This window comes from Penicillium canariense (assembly GCF_028826845.1).
Source record: "Penicillium canariense strain IBT 26290 chromosome Unknown utg000003l_segment0_segment0, whole genome shotgun sequence".
In the NCBI taxonomy this organism is placed as follows: Eukaryota; Fungi; Ascomycota; class Eurotiomycetes; order Eurotiales; family Aspergillaceae; genus Penicillium; species Penicillium canariense.
Window position 1 is genome coordinate 3,989,223 of NW_026622730.1, and position 26,617 is coordinate 4,015,839.

Consider the following 26,617-nt stretch of genomic DNA (forward strand, 5'->3'; position numbering starts at 1 on the left):
GGGGGAATTGCTTTTGCTCATGGGGTACGTTTGGATTATAGTGTACAGTATAGCAGTAGGAATGTTAGAGACGCTATGCATGGAGAGGATCACGTAAAGCATTCATGACGAACAGTTGTTGGCTTGTTTTAGGCCCGCTTGGATGGACGAGCCCTGTCCACTTTCACCTCCTTTTCCAGCTTGTCCAACGCTGTCGCATACTTCAGCTGGAGTGACTTCAGATCATCCAGCTTCACATGGACTCGGTCAATGCTGGTAGTGCGGGTGATGCGTCCGTCAACACTAGCCGCGATTTCATTGGAGAACCATCGTCCTTCGCGGTGGGCGACCAGAGACCATGCAGAGCCCTCGCGACCTGCACGGGCAGTACGGCCAACGCGATGCACGTAGGTAGTGACACTGGGCGGAATATCGTAGTTGACGACATGAGTCAAAGATTGTAGGTCAAGACCACGCGAAGCACGGTCAGTAGCGACAATTACCGAAATACGGCCGCGGCGGTAGGCTGCCAGCGTCTTGCGGGATGCAGACGATTTGTTCGATTTTATGATAGTTCCCACGCGGTTCGCAAGTGGGGGGTGAAGAATCGAAATGAGTCGAGACAGACGTGATGCGGACTCGGAGGATTTGGTGAAAATGAGGACAGTCGTACGGGGAGAACCAGCTGAAAGGACAAGACCGATAGATTTATCCTCGGAATCAGACGATTCGTCTGAAGAAGAATCGCTAGAAGATTCGGAATCAGAAGTCGACGAGTCTGATTCTGAATCCGAGTCGGAGCCAGATGACGAAGTTGCATCCTCATCAGAAGACTCATCTGAGCTACTATCATCCGAGCTAGTGTCATCCGAGCTGCTGCTTTCGGAGTCGGACTCCTTGGAAGCGCCTAGGCTTGCACGCGCAGGATTCTCCACACCGACCTTGATATGTGATAGCAGGAGGCGGAGGAGATAAAGCGGCTTCTGGGATGCATCACCCACAGCAACAATATGCTCCTGCAATGTCGGCGGCAGAGTGAAATGTGCATCAGGATGGGTAGCAGACAGATTCGCGGCATCCGCGGCATCCTCAGCACCAATGATGACCATCTTGGGGTTGTTCAGACGCAAGGAATTGAGTTTGGTGATGTCCCGAGTCATGGTCGCACTCAGGATCACCTTTCGGGGGGGTAGGGTATCGATCGGAAGTCCGAGGTCAGAGAGAAGTTTACCTCCGGGGCCAAAGGTCTCTGGTGCTTGTCGTGAGTTCAGCGATCTAATTACCACATCCACCCATTCCTGAAAACTCTCATTCAGCAGACGATCAGCCTCGTCAATCACCAGCCACTCGAGATGGGTAAGAGTAAATCCTTTAGTGTAGCGGATGTGGTCCACCAGTCGGCCGGGAGTACAGATAAGAATATCGACATTTGGCTGTGCTTGCTGAATATAGCCAGGCAAAGATTCGTTGGAGTCGATCGCTTCGCCCACACAGTCTTCGAGGCTGAAATCCATCCAGTCGTTTCCCTGCAACCCGGCCTTCTCCCGTTGCGCGACAGTTGCGGGATTGTATATTTGATCGACTCTCATCAGAAGTTTCTGCTCTTCTTTGATGGCCACATTACCCACGGCACTTCCGATATGAAGACGTGATCCAGAGGCACAGAGCTCGCAGGCTTCGCGTGCCTGCTTGACCAGTTCTCTCGTGGGCACAACGATAAGGCCCCGCAGTCTTGACGCGGGTCTGGGAGTCAGAGATGTGACCAGTGGCAGCACGTAGGAAAGCGTTTTTCCAGAGCCTGTCGCAGCACTGATACACAGGTCACCTGGATGGTTTTTGCTACCGTCCAGAAGGAGAGGAATAACCGTCGACTGTACAGCGAATGCCTCCTTGTAGTTGTTTTGTTCGAGGATGCGTTGAAGATCGGGTTTGATGCCCATGTCCGCGAAATTGGCTCGCTCGCTTGCCGAAGTACGCAGAGGATTCGCTAGCCAGGTAGGCAGGGAAGAGTAGGCAGGCGTTTCCTGCACCTCAGGCGGGTTCTCTGGCTGCGGCAATGGTTCCAGGCCCTGTGCGATCACTGGAGCGACAGTCATCTCAGCGGGCTCTTCGGCTTCTCCAGTCTCAGGTTTCGCTTTCTTCGCCTTCGCGCTTGCCGCCGTCTTCGTCCGCTCGAACTTGGACAGGATCCCCGCATGTTTGTTTTTCGAGGACTTGCGCTGGTCCTCGTCCTCGGAAGACTCATTCGCTCCCTTAAGGTCCTCGGACTCAGCGTTCACGGGTGCGGACTCATCAGTTGATTGAGTCTTTTTCCCAGAACCCTTTCGCTTGCCATCCTTCAACTTCCTTCCAGCTTTACCGACTGGGTCGTTCGGGTCTGCAGCAGCCTGTTTGCGGCGTTCTGGCGAGCCAGCACCTTCCTTCCGAGACGAACCCTCGGAATTACCACCTTGAAGTGCATCCTTCAGTCGTTTCCGCTTCTTGCTGCTCCCATCATCGGTAGGCGACACAGCGGAGAGGCTCTCGCGCTTCTTGTGTTTCTTGGTTGGTGTTGGGGTGATCGCATTCGAGCCGTCGATATCTCTCTTTCGCTTGTGAGATGTTGATGAGGTGGGGGTGGAATCCATCTTCTTCGAAGACCCGAGCGCAGTTTTGGAGCCAACCATTGTTTCGCGGTGGTCCATTCCTTGGGTGTTGCTGCTGAAAGCTTTCGTGGGGAGCAGATTGGTTTTTTTTAAGGCGTTGTGCCGGCAGTAATAGTCAAATCCCACCGCCCCCCTGACCGCTCGTTGTTATCGCGAAGCGTGCAGCTTCGCCTTCGCCGCGAGTCGGCGATTACAGACGTGTCTCGCTGATGATCAACACAGCAGGGCAGCGTGGTCGCCATGGATAGCGCGCAAAGCACCAGAGATAGCTATTTGTTGTCTCGGACTAATTTACCCGGGCGTCAAAATCATCATGCCTTATAACATTGCGTGAGTGCCTCCCAACCGCAGAGAAGGAGATGTTTCAATCGCTAACGTTGAATCCAATTGTGTTAGTATGGTCAGTGACTTCTTTTTCCCCCAGTCGGGTAAGTTTGTTAAACCGTTCTACTGGATTCGACCATTTTACTGAAGTTCCCAGGGGGAATTGAAAGTCATATCTACCAGCTGTCCTCGGTATGCACTTGCGAAGCCCCAGTTCCCCCACGTCCTTCAATCCCATCCTGACAGCCCTCTAGAAACTTATTGATCGTGGACACAAAGTCATCATAATCACCCACGCATACAAAGGTCGGACAGGAGTCCGATACCTGACCAATGGCCTAAAGATCTACCACGTCCCCTTCTTCGTCATCTACCGTGAAACCACCTTCCCCACTGTCTTCTCATTCTTTCCCATATTTCGCAACATTGTCATTCGCGAACAGATTGAGATTGTGCACGGCCATGCAAGTCTTAGTAGTTTCTGTGGCGAAGCTATTCTTCACGCGCGGACAATGGGCCTGAGAACCGTCTTCACCGACCACTCTCTATTCGGATTCGCCGATGCCGCTTCTATTCTAACCAACAAACTCCTGAAATTCACACTGAGCGATGTGGACCATGCAATCTGTGTCAGCCATACTTGGTAGGCGTGCTCCTGCGGTTGGGGTCGAATGTCGACTAACAGGTCATAGTAAGGAGAATACTGTCCTGCGAGCCTCCTTGGACCCCTTGATGGTCTCAGTTATTCCGAATGCCGTTGTTGCAGAGAACTTTCGCCCCTTATCATATACTCCTTCCCCCTTCGACCAGATCCCGACCTCTCCCCTGCGGACCCACGGCTATCCCGGACACCCATTGGTCCCAATGATACAATCACGATAGTGGTCATCTCTCGCCTCTTTTACAACAAGGGCACCGATCTTCTGATCGCAGCCATTCCACGTATTCTGGCCTTAAATCCAAACACCCGTTTCATCATTGCCGGCTCGGGCCCCAAGGCTATCGACCTGGAACAGATGCTGGAACGCAACGTGCTTCAGGATAAGGTGGAGATGCTTGGCTCAGTCCGACACGAAGAGGTGCGGGATGTCATGGTACGAGGTCATATCTACCTTCATCCCAGTTTGACAGAAGCTTTCGGCACTGTCATTGTTGAAGCCGCCAGCTGTGGTTTATACGTTGTTTGCACTCGGGTCGGCGGTATTCCTGAGGTGTTGCCACAGCATATGACAACCTTTGCGAAGCCCGAGGAAGACGATCTCGTTGTTGCAACCAGCAAGGCAATCGCAGCTTTGCGCTCCAATAAAGTCCGAACTGACCGTTTCCACGATCAAGTGAAGATGATGTATTCTTGGCGGGATGTTGCTGAACGCACCGAGCGAGTCTACCAAGGCATTACAGGTGAGATTAGCTCTGAGGAGTTCTACGGCTACTATCCCGGCCAAGGATGGGAAGCTAGTGGAGATCGCGTACGCAGTTTCGCACTCATCGATCGCTTGAAACGGTACTATGGCTGCGGCGTTTGGGCCGGAAAGCTGTTCTGTCTCTGTGTTGTCATTGACTTCCTAATCTACGTCTTTCTCGAGATGTGGTTTCCACGGGCAAATATAGATATCGCCCGAAGCTGGCCGAAGAAGCAGCCGGCAGAGAAATCTCGTCCGCCCACTTCTGCTCGCAGCATTCGGTGAAGGCTTGAAGTTATGCTGATATTTTGTCCCCCCCCCCCCCCCCCGGGGCCCGCCACCCAACACGGTGATGGAACAACCTGTACATAATCGTCCACGGCAACCTTGCCACATAATACCGATGAAGAAGTTGATCTTCTACTATCTCCAGTTCTTCCACAGTTTCGCTGTATACTCAATGTTCTTGTCGAATAACGAGTGTCATAATGCTTGAATACTCGCAGCCCCGAAACACTCATTTCTCCGCAAATCACGGTTATATCGGAATTCCTTCCTTCTTTATATACAGCCACTGGCTTATTTATTGCGCTTTGTGGTAGGCTCATAATTCCACTCCTTATCCAGGGTCTCAGCAGGCTCCGGCTCCATATCCTCCGCGGCACGCTCGCCCTTGTTGCCTCGGCGGCCGCTCTGAGTCTGTTCTTTCTCATAACCGCGCTGATCAGGCAACTTGCGCTCCATACCATGGTCTTCGCGGGAGGCGCCAACGCCCTCCAGACCTGCAGGTTGCTTTTTACGACCGTGGGCACCATCGTGGGCCAGTTCAACGTTTGTCTGGCCCTGGAGGGGCTTCCCCATTCCCGTATGCACATCGGCTGAGGTAGCACCCATTAAAGTGTCTGCGGCCGTTGTTTGAACAGACTCCTTGCCGTGTCCCCGAAGCACATTTGGGTTGTTGGCTTGGCCACCCACCTCGTGAACTGTATTGGGAGTATAAGAGCTGCTGGCGGGCGCAGTGCCGGGAGGGTGGGATTCCAGGTGAAACTCAGGGCGCTGGTCGGCTTCGTTAACCTTACGGCCAGGCTGGTGCTGATGAAGATGTTAGTTTGTCACATAGTTCTTGGAACTATTAGAGATACAGACATACACCCTTCTCAGTCATAGGCCCATCGGGTGCCACCGAGGGTTTGAAGCTGCCCTGTTTCGGGTTGAGTGAATCGGCGTTCTTCAGATGGCTCATGATGAATTATGGTGGAAGGGATATTTCTGCAGAGTAAGTGGACTTGGAAGATGCGATTCTTTTGGGTACCATCACTTTATGTAAATTTGCTTGCACTAGGATAGCAGTCAGCCGCTGATGGGTGTGACGTCAAATGTACTGCGACTGACTTCATAGCCGTGCGCATAGATTGGTCAACTGGAGCTGAAAGAGGCAGTGGAGCAGACAGAGCCTGGTTTTGGAGATCGCTTCATTTGACTTTCTCCCTTCACAGTCGCGTTCCGGAAGCAGGTCGGCTGGGGCGATCAGGGTCATCCATGGGCCGTGACATCAAGGTGTGGCGACCCAGGGATGGGATGGAATGAGTTCAGAATTAGGAGCCCACCGACCGGTAAAGGGTATCTCCCTGATTTTGCCAGCCAAGTCATTGGAACGGAGTATCTGCCTGTCGCTCATACATTTGGTTACCCTATTGGAGGAACCTCAGGCCGAGGCCAACTGTGGGTCCCGATGACAGCTATTTTCTATATGCAGTACAGAGTAGCGATCAGCCGCTTGAGAATCTACTAGTGGTCTGCGTAACTGTAGGATAATAGGACCGACTTTCCCAGGCTACGGGGATTCTATCTGTTAATTTGGCTTGTTGAACGGAAGTCGAAATCTTCTTTATCCGGAGCGCTAGGCTCGGTAGGAACCATGCCTGTCATCAGTCGACTCCCTTTCATTATGTGGATCATTTGCACGAGCTTGTGTAGACTCTTATATGTAATAGAACATGCAAAGACCTCCAAAGCTGTCCTTGCTTCTCCGATATGAAATCCATTCAAATTAAAGCTGGATTAGTGTACGAGAATCTCGCTCACTAATTGAGGCTCCGGTTTGAACTTACCCATAATCTATCTTGATCTCTAGCGGCAACCTTAACCTGTCGCCATCCTTTAAAAGGTTAAATCGACCATACTACGCTGCCGACGCTCCGCTACAAAGAGCATCAGGCGTTGTCTATCATCTTTGTCCACCATGCTGGGTTCTGTCGCATGTGGCAATAGCAAGAGAACGACATGCACATGGGCCCTCCTGGCATGTACACCCGCCTGTGGATTTTATGGCTAGCAGGCGGCGGAAATATGCATTTGTTTGAACCATCAATGCTAGGCAGAGGATTCGAAAGAGTTTCAGGAAGACAGCTAGAAGAGCTATAAAACGCTATGTTGTTCAACAAACATCCGGCCATATCCACGGATATTAGGTATAAATACCACATTGTATGTCATTCACAATATTGGCTTGGTATCAAACCAATAATGACTGCTGAAAGTCCAATGGTATATCCATGAGAAAACATAGGTTGACCAAATAATCATTAACGCCATGATGCAATCGAACGCATATTCCTGTACAGATTGCGCCCAGTCCGATCTCCAATCGCTAATCGGCCAACACCACCAGCGGGCACCACATCACCGCATCACTGGTGGGCGACCTTCCTTGTTCCATCTCACACGACTCTGCACCCACTCGACGGCTGCCTGCACACCAGACCCGAGCAGCGCGCTGACCGGCAGCACGCGGCTATCACGGACGCCGCTTCCCGTTTCTCCCTCGAACACCTTCCGCACAAACCCCTCCTTGATGCGAACCACTTCGACGCAATCTTCACGATCCTGCTTGTTCGCCAACACTAGGATGGGAACCCCTGCCACGTCGGCATTCTGCAGCACCGATTCCAGGACTTGCCTGCACTCGTCGAGGCGCCCGAAATCACTCCCCATCGCATTGATCCCCACCGTCTGTTCTGTGAAGTGATCGCTTGCGCCAACACTCCCATGGGTGGGAACCGTGATGGAGCTGGGGCGGCGGCCGGGTGCGGAGGGAAGCCGGGTAATATCTGCATCTTGGCCGACGTCGGCACTGTCCACGACGAAGATAATCGCATGGCAGCTCGCATAGTAGCTTTGCCAAAGACCGCGCATCGAGATCTGTCCGCCCACGTCCCAGATCTTCAAGTTCATGTCTGATAAGGAGATGGTCGCAACATTCTGGCCGACGGTGGGGACCGTCTTGCCTGGGTTGGGTGCGGGGGCGCCCTCTGGCCGGGGTTGATAGAGGGCTTTGATCTGAGACAGGAGAGTCGTCTTGCCGGCATTGTCCAGGCCGAGGAGAAGGACGGAGTACTCTGCCGTTGCCATTGTTAGTGATGAGCTGCGGGAAGTAGTTGCGCGGCGCGGGGGGCGGCTTGCCTTCTTTGCTGGTCGCGTACGTGTACAGGGACTTGGCCAGGTGATACATGATCGGAAGATCAATACCGGCGCGACCAAGTGAGGCAAGCCAGGACGATCATGGAATCACCGTCATGGACAGCGAGGGAGCATGAAGTTCTGGGCGCAGTCGGAGCCGCGATCTGCGACGCAATCGCCCTCCGCATCGGGCATGTAGGGCTTAGGGCTGGCCGAGGGGGCTGACGGGGACGACGGGGTAATGCCCGTCCCTGCGTTTGGGCCAGGCCGGTCGAGTTAATTGCCTACAGTGCCCACGGGGTTTTTGCGGAGGGTCTGCGAGACATGCCCTGCAGCGACGATGAACTTCACCTTCACCAACTCCTCTTGACGTGGTAGTGACGGTGACAGTGGCCCCGTTGCCTCGGAACGCTATTCCCACACCCACCCAAGGTTGAAGCTACCGCTCAATCCCGCGCATCCGTCAATCACCTCGCCGCTCGAATGGAGTCCCCCCCACCGCGGAAAGGCAGTTTGTCAGCGTGATTATTGATCCATCTCCGCCTCTAGTGGAATCTTTGGGAGACCTCGAGTCGAAAAAATTGAACTCTCGCTGCATTGGTGATGCACAGCATTCTCCCCCTCCATGGCCGTTCCTGGTTCTGTTGGTTCTCGCCTTCGACTGTGTGAACCCCGCGGATCCCGTCCTGATTTGCATCGGATGAGGCTGCCGTGAAATTCTTCCCCGCCCGTCGCATGTCTCCAGAATGCCCCGCGCGGGTTGAAATGACCTTGGATGCTCCGTCGTCCTCAATGGAAACCGACACCGTCATCGTCGGTATGTTTCCCATACGGCAGCCTAGCTCCAATACACCACCGTCGCTCTCTCTCTGTGTGTGTGCAGGTTTGCTCGACTCTTTAACGCCATGCTAATCTGCATCCTTTCCTGGAAACAGGCAATGGGCCGTCGGCCATGATCCTCTCATACATGCTGCATGGCCACATCCCGTTTTACTCGCGCAATCCCCCACACCCAGATTATTTACTCGATATCAAGTTGAAAAACACACCTAATCTTCTGGATGCCGACGTCGAGGCGCTTACCGCGCATTTCGCGGCTTCCCGTTTATCATATTCCACCCAAGCTCTACCGGTGAATGTGCTATTGGATACTCTGGTGCGACCGAGCGTCGACGTGGATGTATCAGGCAGCATTTCGAATGTCGAGTGGCGCGAGACACCCGCCAAGGCCGTCTCCCATCTCGTATTCGGGAACGCCTCTCACCCGGGGGGTCAATGGACCGAAGATCCCATCGGGACGAGCTGGGATATCCAGACATTGAGTTATGCGGCGATGTTGTCTTTGCCTGGCTACTCATTCCCCGATCACCATAGACAGATATCCGGCCAAGATCTTCCGCCTTTTACGCGACCGACGAGACGCGAGATCGCCGACTACTTCCAAAGCTACCCGGCAGCTGTCCACATTGATGATGTATTCCGATGCGGAGAACACCTGAGTGGCATCTCCCGAACTACGAATGGTTTTTTTATCCAATCCCATAACCTTCATTGCAAGCGACTGGTACTGGCAAGTGGGATTTTCTCTGAGATTCTGCCGCCCACACCTATTCTACAGCCACTGCTCCAAACCCAGTCCACTCCGACCGTACCCCTCCTAGTCATTGGCTCCGGCTTCTCTGCGGCAGATGCTATCATTTCTGCCTCTCGTGACCAAAAGATATTGCACGTCTTCAAATGGTCTCCCGAGGATCGCCCTTCTCCCCTCCGGGGCTGTCATCAACAAGCATACCCAGAATACGCGGGTGTCTATCGATTAATGAAGAGGGCCGCCCTTGCGACTGAATCGGAGGGTAAAGGCCCACGTCCAAAATACCGCCGCGGCACCTCGACAGCTTTTATGGAAAGCCGAAAATGGGATGATTTGTACGAAGGTGTATCCAACGTTGAAATCCTCGCGGTGGAGGTGAAAGACGGACTGGCCGAGGTCACCTTCGCTCGACCGGATGGATCCACGTTTTCGCGGTCCGCCCGTGGCCTCGTCTATGCCGCTGGCCGGCGAGGTACCCTGGGCTACCTTGAACCCAAGCTCCGAGCGGAGGTGCTAGGACATAACGAGGCAGATGACGCGGTAATTTCGGGACAGACACTTCGTGCGAAAGCTATTGAAGATTTAGAAGTTGCCCCGGGTGTCTATATCATTGGTAGTCTGACCGGGGACTCATTGGTCCGTTTCGCATATGGTGGCTGCGTCTCGACTGCGGGGCACCTTCTGGGCGACAAGGCGGGCGAGCAGGAGTCGCAGAGCGGGTGTAGCAGTGTCGTCTCAACACGGGCGCCATCATCACCTCTACAGGTGATGAATGGGATGGATGGTCATCATATCTACCCCGCGAATGGGTCTGACCTGACACGAGAGGATACCAAAGTCTCCTCAGTGACGTCGCCCACTATTGTACAAAGCTGGTGGAAGACATTGGCTCATATGTGGAAAGACCTGACACGGTAGCGTGCCTAAATGTTCATATATCTTATCCGTGTACCTTTTATCTATACATTGCATTACGTGTTCGTCGCATTGGAGCGCGATTGGTTATCTTGAGCAGACGGGCGTCGAATGACAGCCCAGTGCGCTTTCTCTTGCTATTAATATTTCCATCATCATCCAAGAGATTCCCTAGAGACCGGCACCAAGGCAATTACCGTCCATCACCTTCACTCGTGCTGACGCCGAGCTGGGCTTCCTTCAGCAGGTCGGAGAGAGTGACAACGCTGTATCCTCTGCGCCGTAGCTCGGGCAAGACTATGGCTAGCATCGGCACTGTCCATTCTCTTCGATCATGGCAAACGATCACGCTTCCTGGCCTCACCATGCTAAGGATATGCTTTGCGTTCAGCTTGGCGAAAGGCACCTGAGGATCATGGGGGTACACGTCCCCTAGCGCGAGTCGATACCCCAGCCCCCTGACCAAGCTTCGCATCCGCGAGCTGAAGAACCCCGAGCCGGGCCGGAAGAACCAGTTCTCAGGTCCTGGCACCCCAGCCGCATGATAGGCTTCTTGGATCATTTCCTGCACGGCTGATATCTGTTCTGCAAGCACCGCATCACTTAACGCGCGCGACGGCTCGTCGTACATGGCATGATTGGCGAGCTCATTTCCGCCGCGAACAAGCTCGGAGAGAGCTCTTTCATGGCCCCCCACCTGGGACCCAATCACGAAAAAGGTGGCTGTGGCATCGTGCGACCGTAAGAGGTCGAGGATGGTCAGCGTGAATGTCGCGGGAGCATCGTCGATGGTCAGCGCAACGACCTTCTTGTCAATGGGATAGTGGAAGAGCACGTCGGGCCAGCGCCGTTGCAAATATCGGATCAGCGCGCCTGGGGGTTTGTAGATGAGGTATAGCGGGCACAAAAGACAGCCAGCGTAGAATATGCCGGACATCATGGCGCGTGGTGGCGGCGAGAGGAAGCGAGTTCGCCCACCTCAACCAACAAAACGTGTGGCTACGCACGGAGTCGATAGATCAGCCTGGCCCCCTACTCGAGCTGCATCGGCTCCGAAGCAGCCGTGAATATCAACTGATTCTGAACGACCATTTGCACGCAACGCTGGCGAGGTGTCACACGTTCAATTGCGTGCCCGCGTGGGGGATTCACGCACTTAATTGTGTTGTTGGAGGCGGGCGGGACAAAAATCCAGTTGGGGAAGAGTTGGTGATGCAAACGTGGGAGAGCCAAGAAAGGGAGCAGATATTGGGACGCCACTCTTGCCAGGAAAACAACAGGAAGGCAATTGGGTGCAACACTTCATCATAGTGGAGATCGCGTAGCCAGACTAGAGGCCAAACTAGTTAGGATAGCATCAAGCACTAACTCGGCAAACTAGGCGCTTACATAGGAGGGAAGTTGGTTATCTAGGTGATTCTAAGTAAAATATAGGTAATAGATCTAGCCAGCGTGGTGCGATTCCTTGTCGGTGTGTCTATTGCGCAATTTTAGGTAATATAACCGCTAGACCAAAAATGCACTATAGGCAACATTCTTAGTGTATATGGTCAATTTCTATGTCGACAGCATCTCATAGCGCGCAAGCTTCTCGACCTCATACAATAGTGATCAGTCCCACAGGAAGCACCGAATCAGAAAGATAGAGAACAACTATAAGAAGAAAAGATGAAAATGAATGAAGCAACCGACAGGATCATCGCCAGTGTCAACTAGGTTGAAAAGGTTCTGTGATATGTCGGGATCCTCATCCATTGTGGATCTCATTCTTGACTTCCCTCGCGATGTCCTACTCATACAGGCTCACGGAGAGGGTGTCTCCGTCCATCGATGCGCCGCAAGATACTATACGTCTCAAAGAAGTCGTCGACACACATCTCATCATGGATATTGCATACGAAGGATCGGTGAGTTCATCTTGACAACGACTAGGGTATATACAGGTTATAGCAATCGCAACAGAATTCAAAGCAGCCCTAGCCCATGACCTGCAACTGATCCTCCGGGGGCCAGCGCACCTGCGCAAAGCTCAAGCATCGTTTAATGCTCTGTAGGTATTTGCGCGTAGCCTCGTCGCTGAGGATATGGGCCTGTTGATCGCTTTGGTGTAGTTTCTCGCGGGCGGACCGTTCATGAATACCAACCATGGTCACACCGATGGGCCACGCACTAAGAGCCCGTTAGAATTTCTAGTCCTGATTCATAAAGAGTGTGGAAAATTAACTTACGCTTTTCCAATGCTCACCCGAAGATATGCGTCGTTGGCGTCGACATATCTCCGCTGCTGAGCCTTGTGGACAATTTCCACAATCGGCTCCAAGAGTCCGTCTTCTAGGTCTGCCTTCTCGAACCGGCGGAAGAGCGGCTTCAGGTTCTCTCGAGACTGAACCATGGCATTGTATGCCTGCTTGCCTTGGAAGCTTTCTCGGACGGTCACATCACGCTTGGCCAGTGCAAGCTCCCACTCGGACAGGACCATGTTGAAGTAAGATGCCAGCTGCCGGAACAGGAACAGCCGGCGATCCTGTTCCTTCGGTATTTTGGCCTCGATGATCATCTGTCCACCAGGCACAGGCTCCAGAATGGTGGGAATGGGTCCATCCGTCATCTTCTGCAAAGTAGCGGACCGTTTCACTAAGCGACGGTAACGGCGGAGTCGCGCTCGATGGTTCTCGCCAAACAGTCGAGCGGGCTCATCCAGTGCCCGCAACTTCTCTGTGAGCTCCTCCTCCTCCATATCCTCCGCTTCGGCTCCCTCGCTGGCTGGTGTCTCATCACGGTCGTTCTTGGCAGGCAATTCAGGAAGCCCGAGTCTGCGTCGCCTCTCACGTTCCTTTGCATCTTCTTCCTCTTCCCTCCGTTTCTTTGACTGCTCCGCAATCTTTCGTTTCTTTTCCTCCCGGTCGCGATTTCGGTCCGCTTCCTCCTCCTCGAGCTTGCGTTTGTTGGCTAGGCGCTCTTCGCGTTCCCGTTGTAATCGCTCCTGCTCCTCATTATATGCTGCAATGCGCGCAGCCTCGACTTCTCCTCGGCGCAAGTATTTCTTCGGCGGCTCAACGGGCGCCTCTTTTTCTTTGGTTGGACCGGACGCCTTGGGGGTGACGGAGCCTTTAGCCTTGGAGATCTCCTTGGACATGAGAGCGGCGAAATCCATGATGGCGGTAGCTGCGGCGCCGGCTTTCCCTCAATCTGTCGTCGAGGCCCGGGCGTAGTCGATCCGACAGATAAACGAGTACAGAAGTGTAGATCTCGACGAGGGCGAGCGTGGAGCGTAGGGAGGGAAGGGTGGCAGGAGAAAAAGAATGTTTGGGGGAAGCAAAAGCCAGGAATTCGACCAGCTTCGACGCCCGCATTTGGGGATTTCTCCATCCACCTCCACCTCCGCCTCCAAACTGCCGCCTCCGCCGCAACCAACCACTGTATCTGCATCCTGGTCCCTCCAGAATTCGCCTCGCGAAAGATCAACCCAAACCAATCCCTTTTTTTGCGACAGCGGACCTCTGATCCTGTCCGATCCCTCGCTGCGTTGACCCTGCACGCGACGTGGCCGCCCAGTCCTCATGGCTACATCCGCGCGAGAAGGCTCCAAGCCCTCAATCAATCGCCAAACAACAACTCCCTTTCACCTCAAACTATTCTACCGGGTCAATAACTACCATCCTATCTCCGACTACAGCATCCCCAGCCCGCCGCGCCGCAGTGGTCCCGTCAGCGGACCCAATGCCATTCGCGCGCCGTCTCCTCCACCGGCAGCTGCACCACTTCCTCCACACCTCGAGATTTACACATGGCAGTCATGCACACTGCGCGAGCTCTCCCAGCTTCTCACCTCCGCTCTTCCATCATTACTCCCTGATCCACCTGTGGGTACCCGCCTCTGCTTCCGCCTGATCTACCCAGACGCACGAGGTGCAGCTATGATGGGCGGCGATGCGCGTGGCCGATACTTGAGCCGAGACTTGGGAAGTGTGATTGTTGGACCAAGAGATAGTCCATACCGTGGGGAAGAGGATGCAGAGGATCGCACCGAACCACGGTCTCGGGCGGGCCCCATGCGATTCCAGGGCGCTGATGCAGACAAAGCCTTGCAAGATGCCCGATTCATTATTGGAGACTACGTTGAATGCGCGATCTTGCCACCCCTCGAGGATGGGTCGGTAGCGCCTGCGCTCCGCAGTGCATCTGGTCCGCCTCCGATGGGAAGTGGCATGCGCGCATTTCGGGAAAACGGGTTTGCAGGACGGGGCCGTGGTGGCTACCGTGGAGGTGATCGTGGGGTTGATCGTGGAGGGCCTCCTGCGCTTCCTGCTGGGGATTGGAAACGGGGGGAGAGGCTACCCGAGGGAGGCTCTCGAGGCGGAGGTCGCCGGGGATGGGCGCCGTATTGAATCTGGGCCGAAGAAAACATGGAGATGGAGTTTGAATGGATTGAAACGCTACGGTCTCTGAGATTCGGGATACCCGCTTCGCGGCAATGTACGATTGGTCTGCTTTGAGTGAATGGAATACCAACACGTCGGTCCTGGTTGTGGTGCTTCCTCGGATTGTTTATGCATCTTCGTAGGTTGTCTTAATGGGCCGTGTCCAACTTAAGAGGCGTGCATGGCAAGGTCACATGCTGGCTGACCGGAATCGAAACAGAAGAAAATCAATGCGGTATATGCTCGTAGTAAGTACATAGCCCGAGTGCAGCGGGCGCCAGCAAAAGAAAAAGACGCAGGCTTTGGCCCAATCCCCTCACAATCTCGTATGGTAGACCACCCAGGTCGTGGTAAATAGCCTGCCTGGGATCGCCATTGCGTCTCGGCGATTGCTATCCAGCCAATTCAAATCATCAATCAATCGACCATCAGCCTCTAGCCTCTACCACTCGGCAATTGTGTCTCCCTTCCGCTTGCCGCGGAGCTCGTATTTGCCCTGTGAACTGTCAGCAGCGTTCTTATCGTATCCAGATGCTTTTGCCCCAGCAAACGCCGGATGTCCGCTTCACATACCTCAGTGTTGTAGGCGAGATAGGTCAGGGCACCAGGGATAATCGCCATATAGATAATAGACATCCAGGCATGGCGCGGGGTCCAGCGGAAGTACTTGTAGCGGTTGGCGTTGAGTTCTGTCAGGCGAGTCAGTCATGGGTCATGGAAGCCCCCGTTTCGGGGCACAGAAGGATGTGAGCAAAATCGTCTCCTCATGGATGGCCTCGTCATCATGCAGCACAAGTATTGCTTCACTTCGTCTCTTGTCTGGTTTGTGGCGCAGGAATTGAGGATGGTGGGTTGGGAGGGATCATGTACCATAGTATTTCTGGAGGGCCGGGTCAAGGACCAGGGCTGGTCAATTGATTAGCGATTGATATAGCACAGGTCATGGAGCCGGAGAGACTTACACTTGCTGGGACCAGCCATGGTTGCGATGGAACTCGAAACGTTAGACACAGGGCCATCCTGTCGTGAGGCGGAAGCTGAAGTGAGGTGTAGTGTCATGTGACATCCTGACTCAGCTTCTCTGGGTCACGTGCAATAACCCTATGGAGCAGGGTGAATCTTCGTGGCGTTTCACAATGGAGTGGATTCATGCTGAGTGTGAGCTTCGAATTGCCTTTGCTACGGTTTGCAATCAACCGGGCTTGGTTCCCGACTGCAGTCCTCGCCTCCTCTTTCCATGGAGATCTCCACCCGCCGATCGGAGGGTGGCAATTTCTATCTTTTACTGATTGTTTTGGTTGTTTTTGTTGTTTCGAGTATTTTTGTTGATTTTGTTTGTGTTATTTGATTTGTTTGATGCATTGTTTTGCACCTTCCACCCAGATGGGCGTTTGTCTGCATGCAAAAACCAGCAATTGTCAACAATATGGCCAGTTTTCTTGCAGTTGCTGGTTGTTGCATGCTGACAAATGCCCATCTGGATGGAAGGTGCGAAACAACGCATCAAACAGACCAAACGATCAAATAACCAAATCAAAATCAATAAAAATACTCGAAACAACAACAACAACCAAAACAATCAGAAAAAATCAGATGCCTTTGTGGCCATGATTGAATCAGCCTCAGAATATGTGGTCAAATTAAAGCTCATATATTCACAATCGATTTCAAACCCATCTTATCCCGTATATCATTACATGGAGGCTGAGAAATGTCCGTCGACCTGTTCAATCTTTGTGACGGCCTTCTTGTAGCCGTCAGCCTCCTCCAACCGCTTGGCGTAGGCCACCAGGAGAGGATACTTGTCCCGCTGGGTCTCGTCCTTCAGGATCCGACCACTGGCCGCGATAATTGGGAAACTCATCAGAATGTCCGCCGCAGTCAGCTCCTTTCCGCAAAGGAAGGGACCACCTCCGGGAGCAGTCTGTAGCTGGTGCTCCAGGAAAGCGAGATTCCCCTGAATGTTGCGCGTCAGGAACCCCGACTCGACCTGCGAGGCCACGATGGCGGTGATCGGGCGGAGAAAGAAAGGAGGCGAGTTGCGCACGGCTATGCAACAAGTGTCAGCACGAGACGCAAACACGGCGTCTAGGCCGAGAAACACTCACTGTCATTGACTAGGCTCATCACTAAATATGGCATCAGGCTGCCCTCCGCGTAGTGCATGAAGTAGCGATACCGCATCCACTCCTCGCGCTCGCCACCGACCTGGCCCTCACGGCCCGCCTGGTAGCGCTCCGGCACCAGCGTCGGTTGCCCACTGCTGAAGTGATCGCAGAGATACTCAATGATTGCACCAGACTCGGCCAGGACCAGAGGCTTCTCAGTCCCCGGAGCTTCGATGGTAATGATGGGGGACTTGCCCAGCTGGTGCACCTGCTTCAGCTCGGGAGGAGCCAGCCTGTCGCGACGCTTGAAGGTCTTGAGCTCATATTTCAGCTGGAGCTCTTCCAACAGCCACAGGATGCGATGGCTTCGAGATTGTTCGAGCCTGCGATACGTTAGTGTCGCCGTGGAGGAAATTCCGATGCATCGCGACAAACCAATAAAGCGTAATCTTGCAGCCTTGATTGTTGTCGGTCATTTTCGCGTCAGTTAATATCGGGAAAAATCGAGGGGTATAAATGTATGAAAGGAAACGGGGAACCGGCTGGTATTTAAAGCCCAAGTGATTTTGGTGGTGCTCGGATGATGTCAATGGCCCGAGGCACGTTTTCCAACTGGGGCTCGATCGAGATCGATAAGGATAAAACGCCGAGATCTGCAGATCGCCCCGTTCATGTGAAGCGCGTTTGTTGGGACTCGGAGTTTTCCCTTTTCGTGGATCGTTTTGGCCCTGGGCCGGAATACATCCTGGATTTGTCAACGCTATGGTACCTACCTCGTACCGGCTCCTTACTTTGATGTTGTGGCTCTATGGTTCACAACTGTGGGTGCAACTTTAACTCATTTTCCCGAGGTGCCTTCTGATCGTTGCCTCTCTCCCGCACTATTAGTCCTCCGAGTAAACTCTAGATATTCTTATTTCTAATTATAAGGCGATCGCATAGGGCTAAAATTTACCTACCATTCAGTCTCGCTTGCAAAACCAACTTGGTCGCACATTCTAGGATTTCACGGCTTTATTACGTGTAAGTTTGTCCTGAGTCAGGGGCTTCTCCCTCAAGGAAAACCTCCTATTAGCTCGTTAGTCCCCCCATCGGTTTCTAGGAATTGCTCTCACGCTCAGAACTTACGGGGGCGAGAAAGGGCTTCTATTCCCCTTTATGCCAAAAATGCCAGTATCTTGCTCCAAAGGAGGGATAGAAGATACAATTTGGACAAGACTAAGCGAACGTGATATCTCCAGGTCAAGGGTAGCTTCGCTTTATAACTACGGAATATGTGCTTTCTGATACTATTCTAGACTGCCACAATTGGATAGAGACCAGAGTTGCCAATCGGGTTATTAGATCCGCGGTCCAGAGTCTGACAATTGACAGTTCTCCAGTTAGGACATAATCCAGTATCTCATTATTTATCTCAACAAGAAATCTGACTGAACAAAATGACACCTCTATCTAACAACCTCATTGGGTTGGCCGTAGCAGGGGTGACGCAAAGGTAACAGATGGCTACGGCATCCCAAGGAGAACATCAATGGCAGTCAATCAACGACAAAGTTGCCATGTAATTGAAAGAGCCGTGTCAATCTCAACCATTTTCCCAAACATTCCAGCCAAGACTTTTCTCTTCATCCAACCTCCGACTGCAATATGCCTTAAATCGTCGCGACGCCCTTGCCAGCGGTAGCTCGCCGGAGTAGATCCTCGAGATTCTCTATCGCGGGCGGTTGTGATCAAGAACTTGCTTCTTTGAGGCTATCTCTCAGATCAACCACGCTATTTGGCAAGAACGTATATAGCGCGGAATAAATCAGTTCCTCGCGGTATCACAAGAGCAGGCAAAGAATCTATATCACGATGTGCAAGATTGATTGGGCTGGAAGGGTAGTGCACCGTTCTGTGGCCGGCATGATCGAGGACATATCGACTCATCAGAGACGTGAATGAAGTACTCCAAGATCTGTTTTGAACCAATGTTCATGCCAACAGCTGCTGGGAACTAGGTACGATGACTCCTATGAAAACTATACATTTATATTTAACATCTCTCTTGAGCCCAAGGGTCGTGAAGGGGCTCCAGTGATAATATCCAGTCTTGCATCCAGATGTACACCATCACCAGCTACTGTAGGTGGAGCGAATATGAACAGAAAAAAAAAAAAAGGAGAAAAGGATAAGGAAAAGGATATCCCCCAACCCAATGCCATCCGTTGTATGTAAGGTGTCTCGCCTCAGCAGTCAGAGACACAAGCCATATATTAAAAACCAAAATCAATGAAGGAACCGTCGATGAATCAGACCCCAGGTCTCGTGTATCGAATAACAGATGAGATCTCACATAAAAAGAAAAGAAAAAAACAGAATCATGTCACAAGGGTATCGCTATATCCGACCGAGCAGGGGACGAAATACAAAGCATCTACGCCCACTCGTCGAGTGCCCGCCGGCCGACCGCGTCCACCCGCACACCGAGCCTTTCCAGCTCCGCCGCGTCCAACAATCCCCGCCCGTCAAACACCCACTTCGGCTCCACCATATTGTACGCGATGCGTGGCCATTCGATCGTCTCGGTGGCCGTCGGCCGGGTCGACATCGAACGGCAGTCCCCACAGTCCGCGGTACAGTCGGCTTGGGGGGCTAGTTGATAGGACACGCCCGCGTGGGTCCAGGTGTCGCGACCCTGTCGGCCGCAGGCTCCCTTGGAGAGCTCATTGCCCCCTTCCGTCGCAGCGGTGCGCGCCAGCCCATTCTGAATTGGAGAGCTCATGGATGGGTTGGATGACGCTTTGGCTGGCGTGTGGCGGAATTGGTCGCAGTCGGTGACGACGAGCACGGCGTGTGCCTGGGCGCAGGCCAGGTAGGCGTCTGGGTGAACTTTCACGATCTGCTCCAGGGCCGTGCTGGGACACACCGCGGCCAACTCACGCAAAATATCTTCTTCGCGGCAGTATGGGTCGAAAATGGCAATTTCGGCCGGTCGCTCTTCCAGCAAGGTGCGCATGATTTCCACGGCCAAGGACTCGCGTGTGTCACCGGTGTTCTTCTTAAAGGCGAATCCGAGCATCGCCAGCTTGCGGCCGACCAGATTTCCCTCGAAGCGATCGATGATCTTACGAGAAAATCGATCCCGCTGTCGCTCATTCATTACATTCACCTGTCGCCAGTAATGGGCCACATCGTCCAGGCCCAGGGATTCGGCCAGATATGCGAGACTGGCAATATCCTTGCGGAAACAGGACCCGCCAAACCCTAGACCCGCCTTGAGGAACTGTGGGCCGATGCGCATATCCATGCCTATGGCCTTGGCCACCTGGTCCACCTCTGCTCCGGTTCCCTCGCAGATGGCACTGATCGAGTTGATGCTACTGATGCGCTGGGCAAGCATGGCGTTGGCCACGAGCTTGGCCAGTTCCGAAGACCATGCATTGGTCTTGAGGATTCGCGACGGAGAGACCCAGGCCGCATAGAGGTTGGCTAGGGTTTGAGCCGCCTGGCGCCCCGAGGGGGTCGCCGCCGATCCGATCAGGACCCGGTCTGGGGCTGTGAGGTTCTCGACCGCCGAACCCTCCGCGAGGAACTCGGGGTTGGAAAGCACCTCAAAGGGCACCCCCGGCCGATGAATTGCCAGCTGGACAAATGGTTAGAGGGCATGATCTCATTGCGAAGGGGGATTTGTGGCAGAAGCTACCATTTTGCGAACCCGCTCCGCCGTCCCTCCCGGGACGGTGCTCTTCTCCACGATGATGGCGCCCGGCTTCGCGTGGGCCGCGACATCGCGCATGGCCCCATCGAACGCCGTCATGTTGGTGGCGCACCCGGCACCCACGCCGAACATCTTGGTCGGGGTGTTGACTGCCATGAGGATGATGTCGGCCCGAGAAATGGCCTGGGCGGACTTACACGTGAAAAACAGGTTCTGGGGTCGCCTGGAGGCGGGTGAAGCGGCCTCGATGCCTGCCTCCTGGTTGATCTGCGCCCCGTCACGTCCAATGCGGACGACGGTGTCCAGACCGGGCTCATGGACGGGCAGATGCTGGGACTGCCATCGTTGAATGCGACTTGGGTCTCTGTCTAGCACTTCGACCGAGATGGACGGGTGGTAGAGGGCCAGAACCGCTGCCGTGGGACCACCTGTAGCAAATTTGGGTCAACTCGGGCTGCATCGAACGGGCGCCGCTTCCCCTCCCGGGGGAGATGAAGCCTACCGACGTATCCTGCGCCGACGACGCAGATATTCTTCACCGCTGTCCGGGCCATCATAGTCTCGCTCAGGACGCGCGACTGCGGTACTGCGCCCAGCTTGAGGTCGTCGATCTCCGAGGGCCGAAACAGCGGGCTGGAGCTCGGGGTGGTTGGCCCCGTCGAGCAGGACAAGCTGCTCTCGGAGGAGGGGGAGAAATCGTCCATGGGGATCTCGTCGCCAGACATGCTGGCGTTGGGCTATGGCGATTGCTGCGAATGACAGGGAAGACACGAGAGACGACAATGGGGTCAGGTCATACGTCTCGTAGGTCACTGATCATTGAACGCTGAGTCCCAGATCACCGGTGAAGAAAGAGCGAGAACAATGAATGAAGTATGGGTTGGCGCGCAAACTCAAAAAAACCCCCCACGGAGAATCTCGCGTTCCCCTCCTCTTGCCTCCTGGGAATCCTCGTGCTCCTCGCTCTCCTCATGACCCTTGCCACTTCTCCAAGATAAGGTCAGCGTGAGATATGGGGGGGATGTCCTCAGAGCGCAGCGTTGGGGCACGCGGGGAATGGCGCGTTCCCACTGGCCGCCAAGTCGTCTCCGCCCGTTAAGCAACTGCCCACAACTCCCGCCAAACGTCCCCCAAAGCTGCACGCTCCAAACCGCGCGCGGCCCTTGCCAGCGGGCGGATGCGGCACGTGCAGAGCCCATCCCGCCTTAAACCAAACAGAAGCCGCCGATGCGCCTCACGCTCCTCAAGCTACCGCCAGACCACCCCCTCCAGTATGACCCATTTCGGTCCAGAATGGGACTAAAGAAAATTGCATCCGAACCGGGACCTGCGCCTGAACCACCTGAACCACCCGGGACCCGCGCGATCAGCCCGCGCGCCCGCCTGTATTCAAAGGGACTTATCTCCCCCGTCTCCCGCCTCGCCGACCTGCTCGCCATGTCTATGCGTCGGCATCATGGCCGAATCTTCGCCCTTGCTCGCCTCCATTCAGGGCGATAACGAGGAGTTTCCCAGCATCCTCCACGGCAAGAAGGTGCTGCTGGCCACTGAATCATGGGGCCCCGTCAACGGCGTCAGTCGGACCACCCGCAGTCTTGTCGAGTACCTGCGTGATCACGGCGTGGAGTTGATTCTTGTCGCGCCCCATTTCAAAGGTGACCTCTCCAAACAGAGCACGCCCTGGGAGTACCGCCTGCCCGGCTGCGCGTTGCCTTACAACCCGGACTTGACGGTCGTTTACCCCTTCCAGATCAACGATGTCTTCCAGCAGACTTTCCAGCCAGACATCGTCTACCTGGCCAGTCCTGCCTCGCTGGGCTTCCAGATGCTCCTGCAGATCCGCCAGCTCCGGTCTCCCCCACCGGTGCTGCTCAACTTCCAGACCGATCTGTCGGCCTATGCGGAGATCATGCTCCCCACCCCCTGGACCAATTTGGCGTCTGGCTGCTGGCAACCGTCCAGGGCTTCCTGTTCCGCACTCGTGCCGTGCACACCATCTTCTACCCATGCTCGGCCATTCGGGGCTACCTGGAACGCGCAGGCGCACCCGTCGACCGGTTGGTCCAGCTGGGTCGTGGCGTCGACACCGTCATGTTCACCCCCTCGCAACGTGATGAGGCCTACCGCAGGGGAGATCGCCCCCGCAGGGGAAATCATTCTCATCTGCGTCTGCCGTATCGCGCCAGAGAAAGGCTTCGAGTTCCTCGCGCAGGTCGCGACGCGCCTGGCCGCGGACAAAGTGCCCTTCAAGCTGTTGATCGTGGGCGGGAACCGCAATCCCGTCGTAGAAAACAAGGTCAAGCGTCTGTTTGACGGGATCCGCAACCATGTGGTCTTTACCGGCTTCCTCACGGGGTCCGCGCTGGCTCGTGCCTATGCCTCGGCCGATCTTTTCTTGCACTGCTCCATTACCGAAACCTTTGGGCTGGTCGTTCTCGAGGCGATGGCCAGCGGACTGCCCGTGATTGCACGCGATCAGGGCGGACCCTCCGACATTATTCGTCATGGTCAGACCGGCTATCTGGTTCCGCCGCATGACCTCAACCGATTCACTGACTGGACGCGCGAGGTGTCCCAAGACTCGACCCGACGAAGAGCTCTCGCGACTGCCGCCCGTCAATACGCCGACGATACCACCTGGGAGAAGATTAACCGCCGAGCGGCCTGGCAGATAGCCGATGCATTGACCCATACCGACCAGGAATCGCATGGTCGTCGGCCTCCGGTTCGACCCGGTATCATGGGATCGACCATGGAGTATGTTCGTCTCGCGTTTGCCGTGGGGATCGTATACGCGATGTGGTTGATTGCCGTGGTCCCGTTGATTGTTCACGGGCACCGCTTTATCCCTCGGGCCTGGCAGGCGCTGCGAGATCAATTCCAGTGTGCTTGGCCGCTCCGCAGCTGAACCCTCCCCTTTTCTCTTTTTACCTTTTTCATGTGATGTCTTTCTTTGTCTTGTCGAATTGTGAATGGCCGTCCCTAGAATCTACGAAGCGATCAGTTTGATTCATCACGAATACCATGTCCCATTATTGTTTCTATGATCTGATCCGATTCATTCAATGCAGACTTATCCCTAATAACAACGTACCCTTCAATTAATGGATGTTTTCCCCCAATTGGACTGCTTATAGTCGCACAGGGGCCGTATCCCGGCGGACCAGAACATGTCCTTCGGTGACCAGGGAGTTTGGACAAGAGCGTCCGCTGATAAAGTCGGAAAGATTCCCTAGTGTGACGCCAGCAATCTCCGTCAGGGCCTCGCGCGTGAAGAAGCCCTGATGGCCGCAGATCAGGACGTTGGGGAAGGTCATCAGGCGCATCAGGATGTCGTCGTCGATGATTTCCCCAGAATGGTCATTGTAGAACAGCTCCCCCTCGGCCTCGTAGACATCCAATGCCAGTCCACCCAAGCGACGTGACTTGAGGGCCTGGATGACCGAGGCACTCTCAATCAACCCTCCGCGTGAGGTGTTGACCAGCATCGCACCGGGCTTCATCCGCGCCAGCGTCGCTTCATTAATGAGATGCCGCGTGTCCGCCGTCAGCGGGCAATGCAAGCTAACAATATTGCTCTCCTGCAGCAGGCGGTCCAAGTCGACCAACGTGCCATACTGGCCAAACTCCGGTCCCGCAAACGGATCATACGCCAACAGTCGACACCCGAAGCCATGGAAGATGCGCGCCGCGGCCAGGCCAATGCGCCCGACGCCCACGATGCCCACGGTCTGCCCATGCAGGGTGGTGCCCAGCAACCCCTCGATATTGAAGTTCCCCTCGCGCACGCGGTTATAGGCGCGGTGCGTCTTGCGGTTGAGAGTCTGGATCAGGGCGACCGCAAACTCAGCCACCGCCTCGGGCGAATAGGCGGGGACATTGGCGACGAAGAGGCCCAGCGTCTCGGCCGTCGTCAGATCGACGTGGTTGAAGCCGGCGCAGCGCAGTAAGATGGCACGGATCCCGCCGGCATGCAGAGCGCCCAGCACGCGCTCATCGAGGGTATCGTTGACGAAGACGCAGACGGCATCAGAGCCTTGGGCCAGCGGCACGGTCTCCTCCGAGAGGGCGAAGGCATGGTACTCGATGGAGCACAGCTGAGGAAAGCGCTGGCCCAGAACCTCGTCGAGGTAGGTGCGATCGTAGGATTTGGCGCTGAATACGGCGAGCTTCATGATTGGGGCGCGAGTTGATGGCATTCCTCGACGGGATCACCTTCTCCCATTGATCGTGGAACCGCGGGGAGGGTGGGCACAATGCTCGAATCCTCCGAGGGTGTCGTGCGGAGTATGTACGCGTGCGTACAAAAGCACCGAGTCATGACGCCATGTCGTCCGGGGTAAGATACGGGGGAGGTACATGGGTACATTGAAGCTGGAGCTGGAGCTGTCCGGGGACAAACCGGCCGCTGCAAGCGGACTGCCGGACCCTCGGAGCACGCTGGTCATTGGGTGTCCATGGGATGGGATGTGAGAATCCGAAATCTCTGGCCCCGAGATCTGGGACTTCCCCACAGATCTAAAACTTCCCCAGAGAGCCCTATCTGGACGATTGGAAGATGATGGGGGCTGGTGGGTTCGATCGAGAGGTGTAACAGCAACATTCCTGATCCGTGCGTATCGCTGGCCGTCACGGAGGTCACTGTTAAGGTTATCGCCGTCTGTGCTTTCTTCCCACCTGCACGCGCAAAGCTTGTCCTGCATGTTGCTGATGGGGGATCCATAAATCCATGATGTCGAGAGTATATGTCCTCGGTCGAAATTATAGTGTATAGTGTATAGTGTATAGTGTATAGTGTATAGTGTATATTGTATATCGCATAAGTACGCCTGTATATCGTAGATCGTCGATGCTCCGGATACAGATTAGATCATGTTTAGTCGTTAGTCGGGTGGTTCTCAGGGGATGCAAGCGGCGTATTCCCGGCGGGTGCAACCCCCGAGACCCCGTCCTGTGCGAGGCGTACGTACAGTAGTAGTAGTAGTAGTAGTAGCAGAACTGCGCAGTTTGAGTACGGAGTACGGAGAGTAGTATGATTCTGGAGAAGACGGGGATGGGAGGAATGTGCATTGAGGCGGAATTTACTGGAGGATTGGGCAATCAGTTTCTGAGTTCCTTGGCCATTCACGCAAGGCCCAAAAATGAGGACCATCGTCAATTAGAATTCATCATCGTCATGAAAGGGGATTGGCACTGGGCTGCCTGCCGAACAGCGCGCTAGTGCGAAAAGCCCTTCTAGAATCCCTGAAATGATTGCCCAGAGCTCGGGCATCGACCGAGGGAGTCGAGGTCATCGAGGGCGCCTCTTCGAAAGCTTCGAAACATTCCACACAGCTACCGCATTCAGGAGATCGAGCTCCACTGCTTCTGATTGGTTGCTTTGCCCAAGCAGGCGCGGGGCGTGGCGGTTCGTTGCGGTACCATCCGCAGCCAATCACCGCCCACCCAGTGGCGATGGCCTTCCCGAGAGTCCGACCCGAGGTGTTGGGAACCAATCAACACTCTCTGATAAGCCAGAAACGCCACCAGCTGCCTGATTGGTCATCTATCGGCACTAGTAAACCTTCTGATTTAGGCAGGCGCTGATTGGTGGCGGCATTGTTCGCTTGGCTTTCGGGGGGAGGCCGACGAAATTCCGGACGGGGCAGAGTTGGGAAGGACCATAACATTCATCATCGTCATCATCTTTCATCATCATCCTCCTCCTCCTCCTCCTCCTCCTTCTCCTCCTCTCCCGAGCATTAAAAGTACCGTTACTAGTGTGTTGACATACTCTGCAGGGAAGGGCGCATCGCATAGGGTAGTGTCCGGATCGAGAAGGGGCGGCACGAGCTGCTCCGCGGAGCACTTTGGCGGGGCTGGGCGGAGCAGTCCCCGGAGGAGGGTGGAGAGCGGTCTCGAAAGGGAAGGCCATCATGCTAGCAGGACTTTAGGGCGGAGGTTTCATCCTCAGTATGCATACTCCCCCAGCATGCAGCAGGTCTGGCTTGTCCAGGAAAACCAAATCGATCTAGGCACATATCTAGAATGGCGATAAGTCTCGAAGATGCTACCGAAAGAGCGGTCAGGGAG

The 26,617-nt window shown here is 54.6% G+C and overlaps 14 protein-coding genes across 14 annotated transcripts; 4 read left to right on the plus strand and 10 right to left on the minus strand.

Moving 5' to 3' along the window:
- Positions 1–128: 128 nt before the first annotated feature.
- Positions 129–2,645, minus strand: N7482_006311 (putative ATP-dependent RNA helicase DBP6; the record flags this gene model as incomplete). The annotated part of the gene is made up of 1 exon (XM_056688436.1): positions 129–2,645. The coding sequence occupies one exon, from the start codon at positions 2,643–2,645 to the stop codon at positions 129–131; it is 2,517 nt and encodes an 838-aa protein (XP_056543991.1).
- A 292-nt stretch (positions 2,646–2,937) lies between these two features.
- On the plus strand, positions 2,938–4,636 carry N7482_006312 (phosphatidylinositol N-acetylglucosaminyltransferase subunit A/GPI3; the record flags this gene model as incomplete). Its single annotated transcript, XM_056688437.1, has 6 exons — positions 2,938–2,954; positions 3,021–3,052; positions 3,106–3,140; positions 3,203–3,591; positions 3,641–3,806; positions 3,860–4,636. 6 exons carry the CDS (start codon positions 2,938–2,940, stop codon positions 4,634–4,636), a joined length of 1,416 nt encoding a protein of 471 aa, XP_056543992.1.
- Positions 4,637–4,930: 294 nt separating this feature from the next.
- N7482_006313 (uncharacterized protein) lies at positions 4,931–5,594 on the minus strand (the record flags this gene model as incomplete). Its single annotated transcript, XM_056688438.1, has 2 exons — positions 4,931–5,443; positions 5,502–5,594. 2 exons carry the CDS (start codon positions 5,592–5,594, stop codon positions 4,931–4,933), a joined length of 606 nt encoding a protein of 201 aa, XP_056543993.1.
- Positions 5,595–7,033: 1,439 nt separating this feature from the next.
- On the minus strand, positions 7,034–7,762 carry N7482_006314 (ADP-ribosylation factor family protein; the record flags this gene model as incomplete). Its single annotated transcript, XM_056688439.1, has 1 exon — positions 7,034–7,762. The coding sequence occupies one exon, from the start codon at positions 7,760–7,762 to the stop codon at positions 7,034–7,036; it is 729 nt and encodes a 242-aa protein (XP_056543994.1).
- Positions 7,763–8,575: 813 nt separating this feature from the next.
- N7482_006315 (uncharacterized protein) lies at positions 8,576–10,319 on the plus strand (the record flags this gene model as incomplete). The annotated part of the gene is made up of 2 exons (XM_056688440.1): positions 8,576–8,627; positions 8,746–10,319. 2 exons carry the CDS (start codon positions 8,576–8,578, stop codon positions 10,317–10,319), a joined length of 1,626 nt encoding a protein of 541 aa, XP_056543995.1.
- A 190-nt stretch (positions 10,320–10,509) lies between these two features.
- N7482_006316 (chitin deacetylase CDA4) lies at positions 10,510–11,256 on the minus strand (the record flags this gene model as incomplete). Its single annotated transcript, XM_056688441.1, has 1 exon — positions 10,510–11,256. The coding sequence occupies one exon, from the start codon at positions 11,254–11,256 to the stop codon at positions 10,510–10,512; it is 747 nt and encodes a 248-aa protein (XP_056543996.1).
- A 1,036-nt stretch (positions 11,257–12,292) lies between these two features.
- N7482_006317 (mRNA splicing protein PRP18) lies at positions 12,293–13,470 on the minus strand (the record flags this gene model as incomplete). The annotated part of the gene is made up of 2 exons (XM_056688442.1): positions 12,293–12,485; positions 12,545–13,470. The coding sequence occupies 2 exons, from the start codon at positions 13,468–13,470 to the stop codon at positions 12,293–12,295; spliced, it is 1,119 nt and encodes a 372-aa protein (XP_056543997.1).
- A 406-nt stretch (positions 13,471–13,876) lies between these two features.
- On the plus strand, positions 13,877–14,704 carry N7482_006318 (SAP18 family protein; the record flags this gene model as incomplete). Its single annotated transcript, XM_056688443.1, has 1 exon — positions 13,877–14,704. The coding sequence occupies one exon, from the start codon at positions 13,877–13,879 to the stop codon at positions 14,702–14,704; it is 828 nt and encodes a 275-aa protein (XP_056543998.1).
- Positions 14,705–15,179: 475 nt separating this feature from the next.
- N7482_006319 (uncharacterized protein) lies at positions 15,180–15,718 on the minus strand (the record flags this gene model as incomplete). Its single annotated transcript, XM_056688444.1, has 4 exons — positions 15,180–15,254; positions 15,311–15,426; positions 15,608–15,643; positions 15,700–15,718. 4 exons carry the CDS (start codon positions 15,716–15,718, stop codon positions 15,180–15,182), a joined length of 246 nt encoding a protein of 81 aa, XP_056543999.1.
- Positions 15,719–16,430: 712 nt separating this feature from the next.
- On the minus strand, positions 16,431–17,321 carry N7482_006320 (glutathione S-transferase; the record flags this gene model as incomplete). Its single annotated transcript, XM_056688445.1, has 3 exons — positions 16,431–16,786; positions 16,846–17,228; positions 17,281–17,321. 3 exons carry the CDS (start codon positions 17,319–17,321, stop codon positions 16,431–16,433), a joined length of 780 nt encoding a protein of 259 aa, XP_056544000.1.
- Positions 17,322–19,261: 1,940 nt separating this feature from the next.
- ugd1 (UDP-glucose dehydrogenase) lies at positions 19,262–21,270 on the minus strand (the record flags this gene model as incomplete). Its single annotated transcript, XM_056688446.1, has 3 exons — positions 19,262–20,470; positions 20,531–20,973; positions 21,048–21,270. The coding sequence occupies 3 exons, from the start codon at positions 21,268–21,270 to the stop codon at positions 19,262–19,264; spliced, it is 1,875 nt and encodes a 624-aa protein (XP_056544001.1).
- A 731-nt stretch (positions 21,271–22,001) lies between these two features.
- On the plus strand, positions 22,002–23,453 carry N7482_006322 (glycosyltransferase family 4 protein; the record flags this gene model as incomplete). Its single annotated transcript, XM_056688447.1, has 1 exon — positions 22,002–23,453. The coding sequence occupies one exon, from the start codon at positions 22,002–22,004 to the stop codon at positions 23,451–23,453; it is 1,452 nt and encodes a 483-aa protein (XP_056544002.1).
- A 223-nt stretch (positions 23,454–23,676) lies between these two features.
- On the minus strand, positions 23,677–24,720 carry N7482_006323 (2-hydroxyacid dehydrogenase; the record flags this gene model as incomplete). Its single annotated transcript, XM_056688448.1, has 1 exon — positions 23,677–24,720. The coding sequence occupies one exon, from the start codon at positions 24,718–24,720 to the stop codon at positions 23,677–23,679; it is 1,044 nt and encodes a 347-aa protein (XP_056544003.1).
- A 1,506-nt stretch (positions 24,721–26,226) lies between these two features.
- Positions 26,227–26,459, minus strand: N7482_006324 (uncharacterized protein; the record flags this gene model as incomplete). Its single annotated transcript, XM_056688449.1, has 2 exons — positions 26,227–26,274; positions 26,319–26,459. 2 exons carry the CDS (start codon positions 26,457–26,459, stop codon positions 26,227–26,229), a joined length of 189 nt encoding a protein of 62 aa, XP_056544004.1.
- Positions 26,460–26,617: the final 158 nt, after the last annotated feature.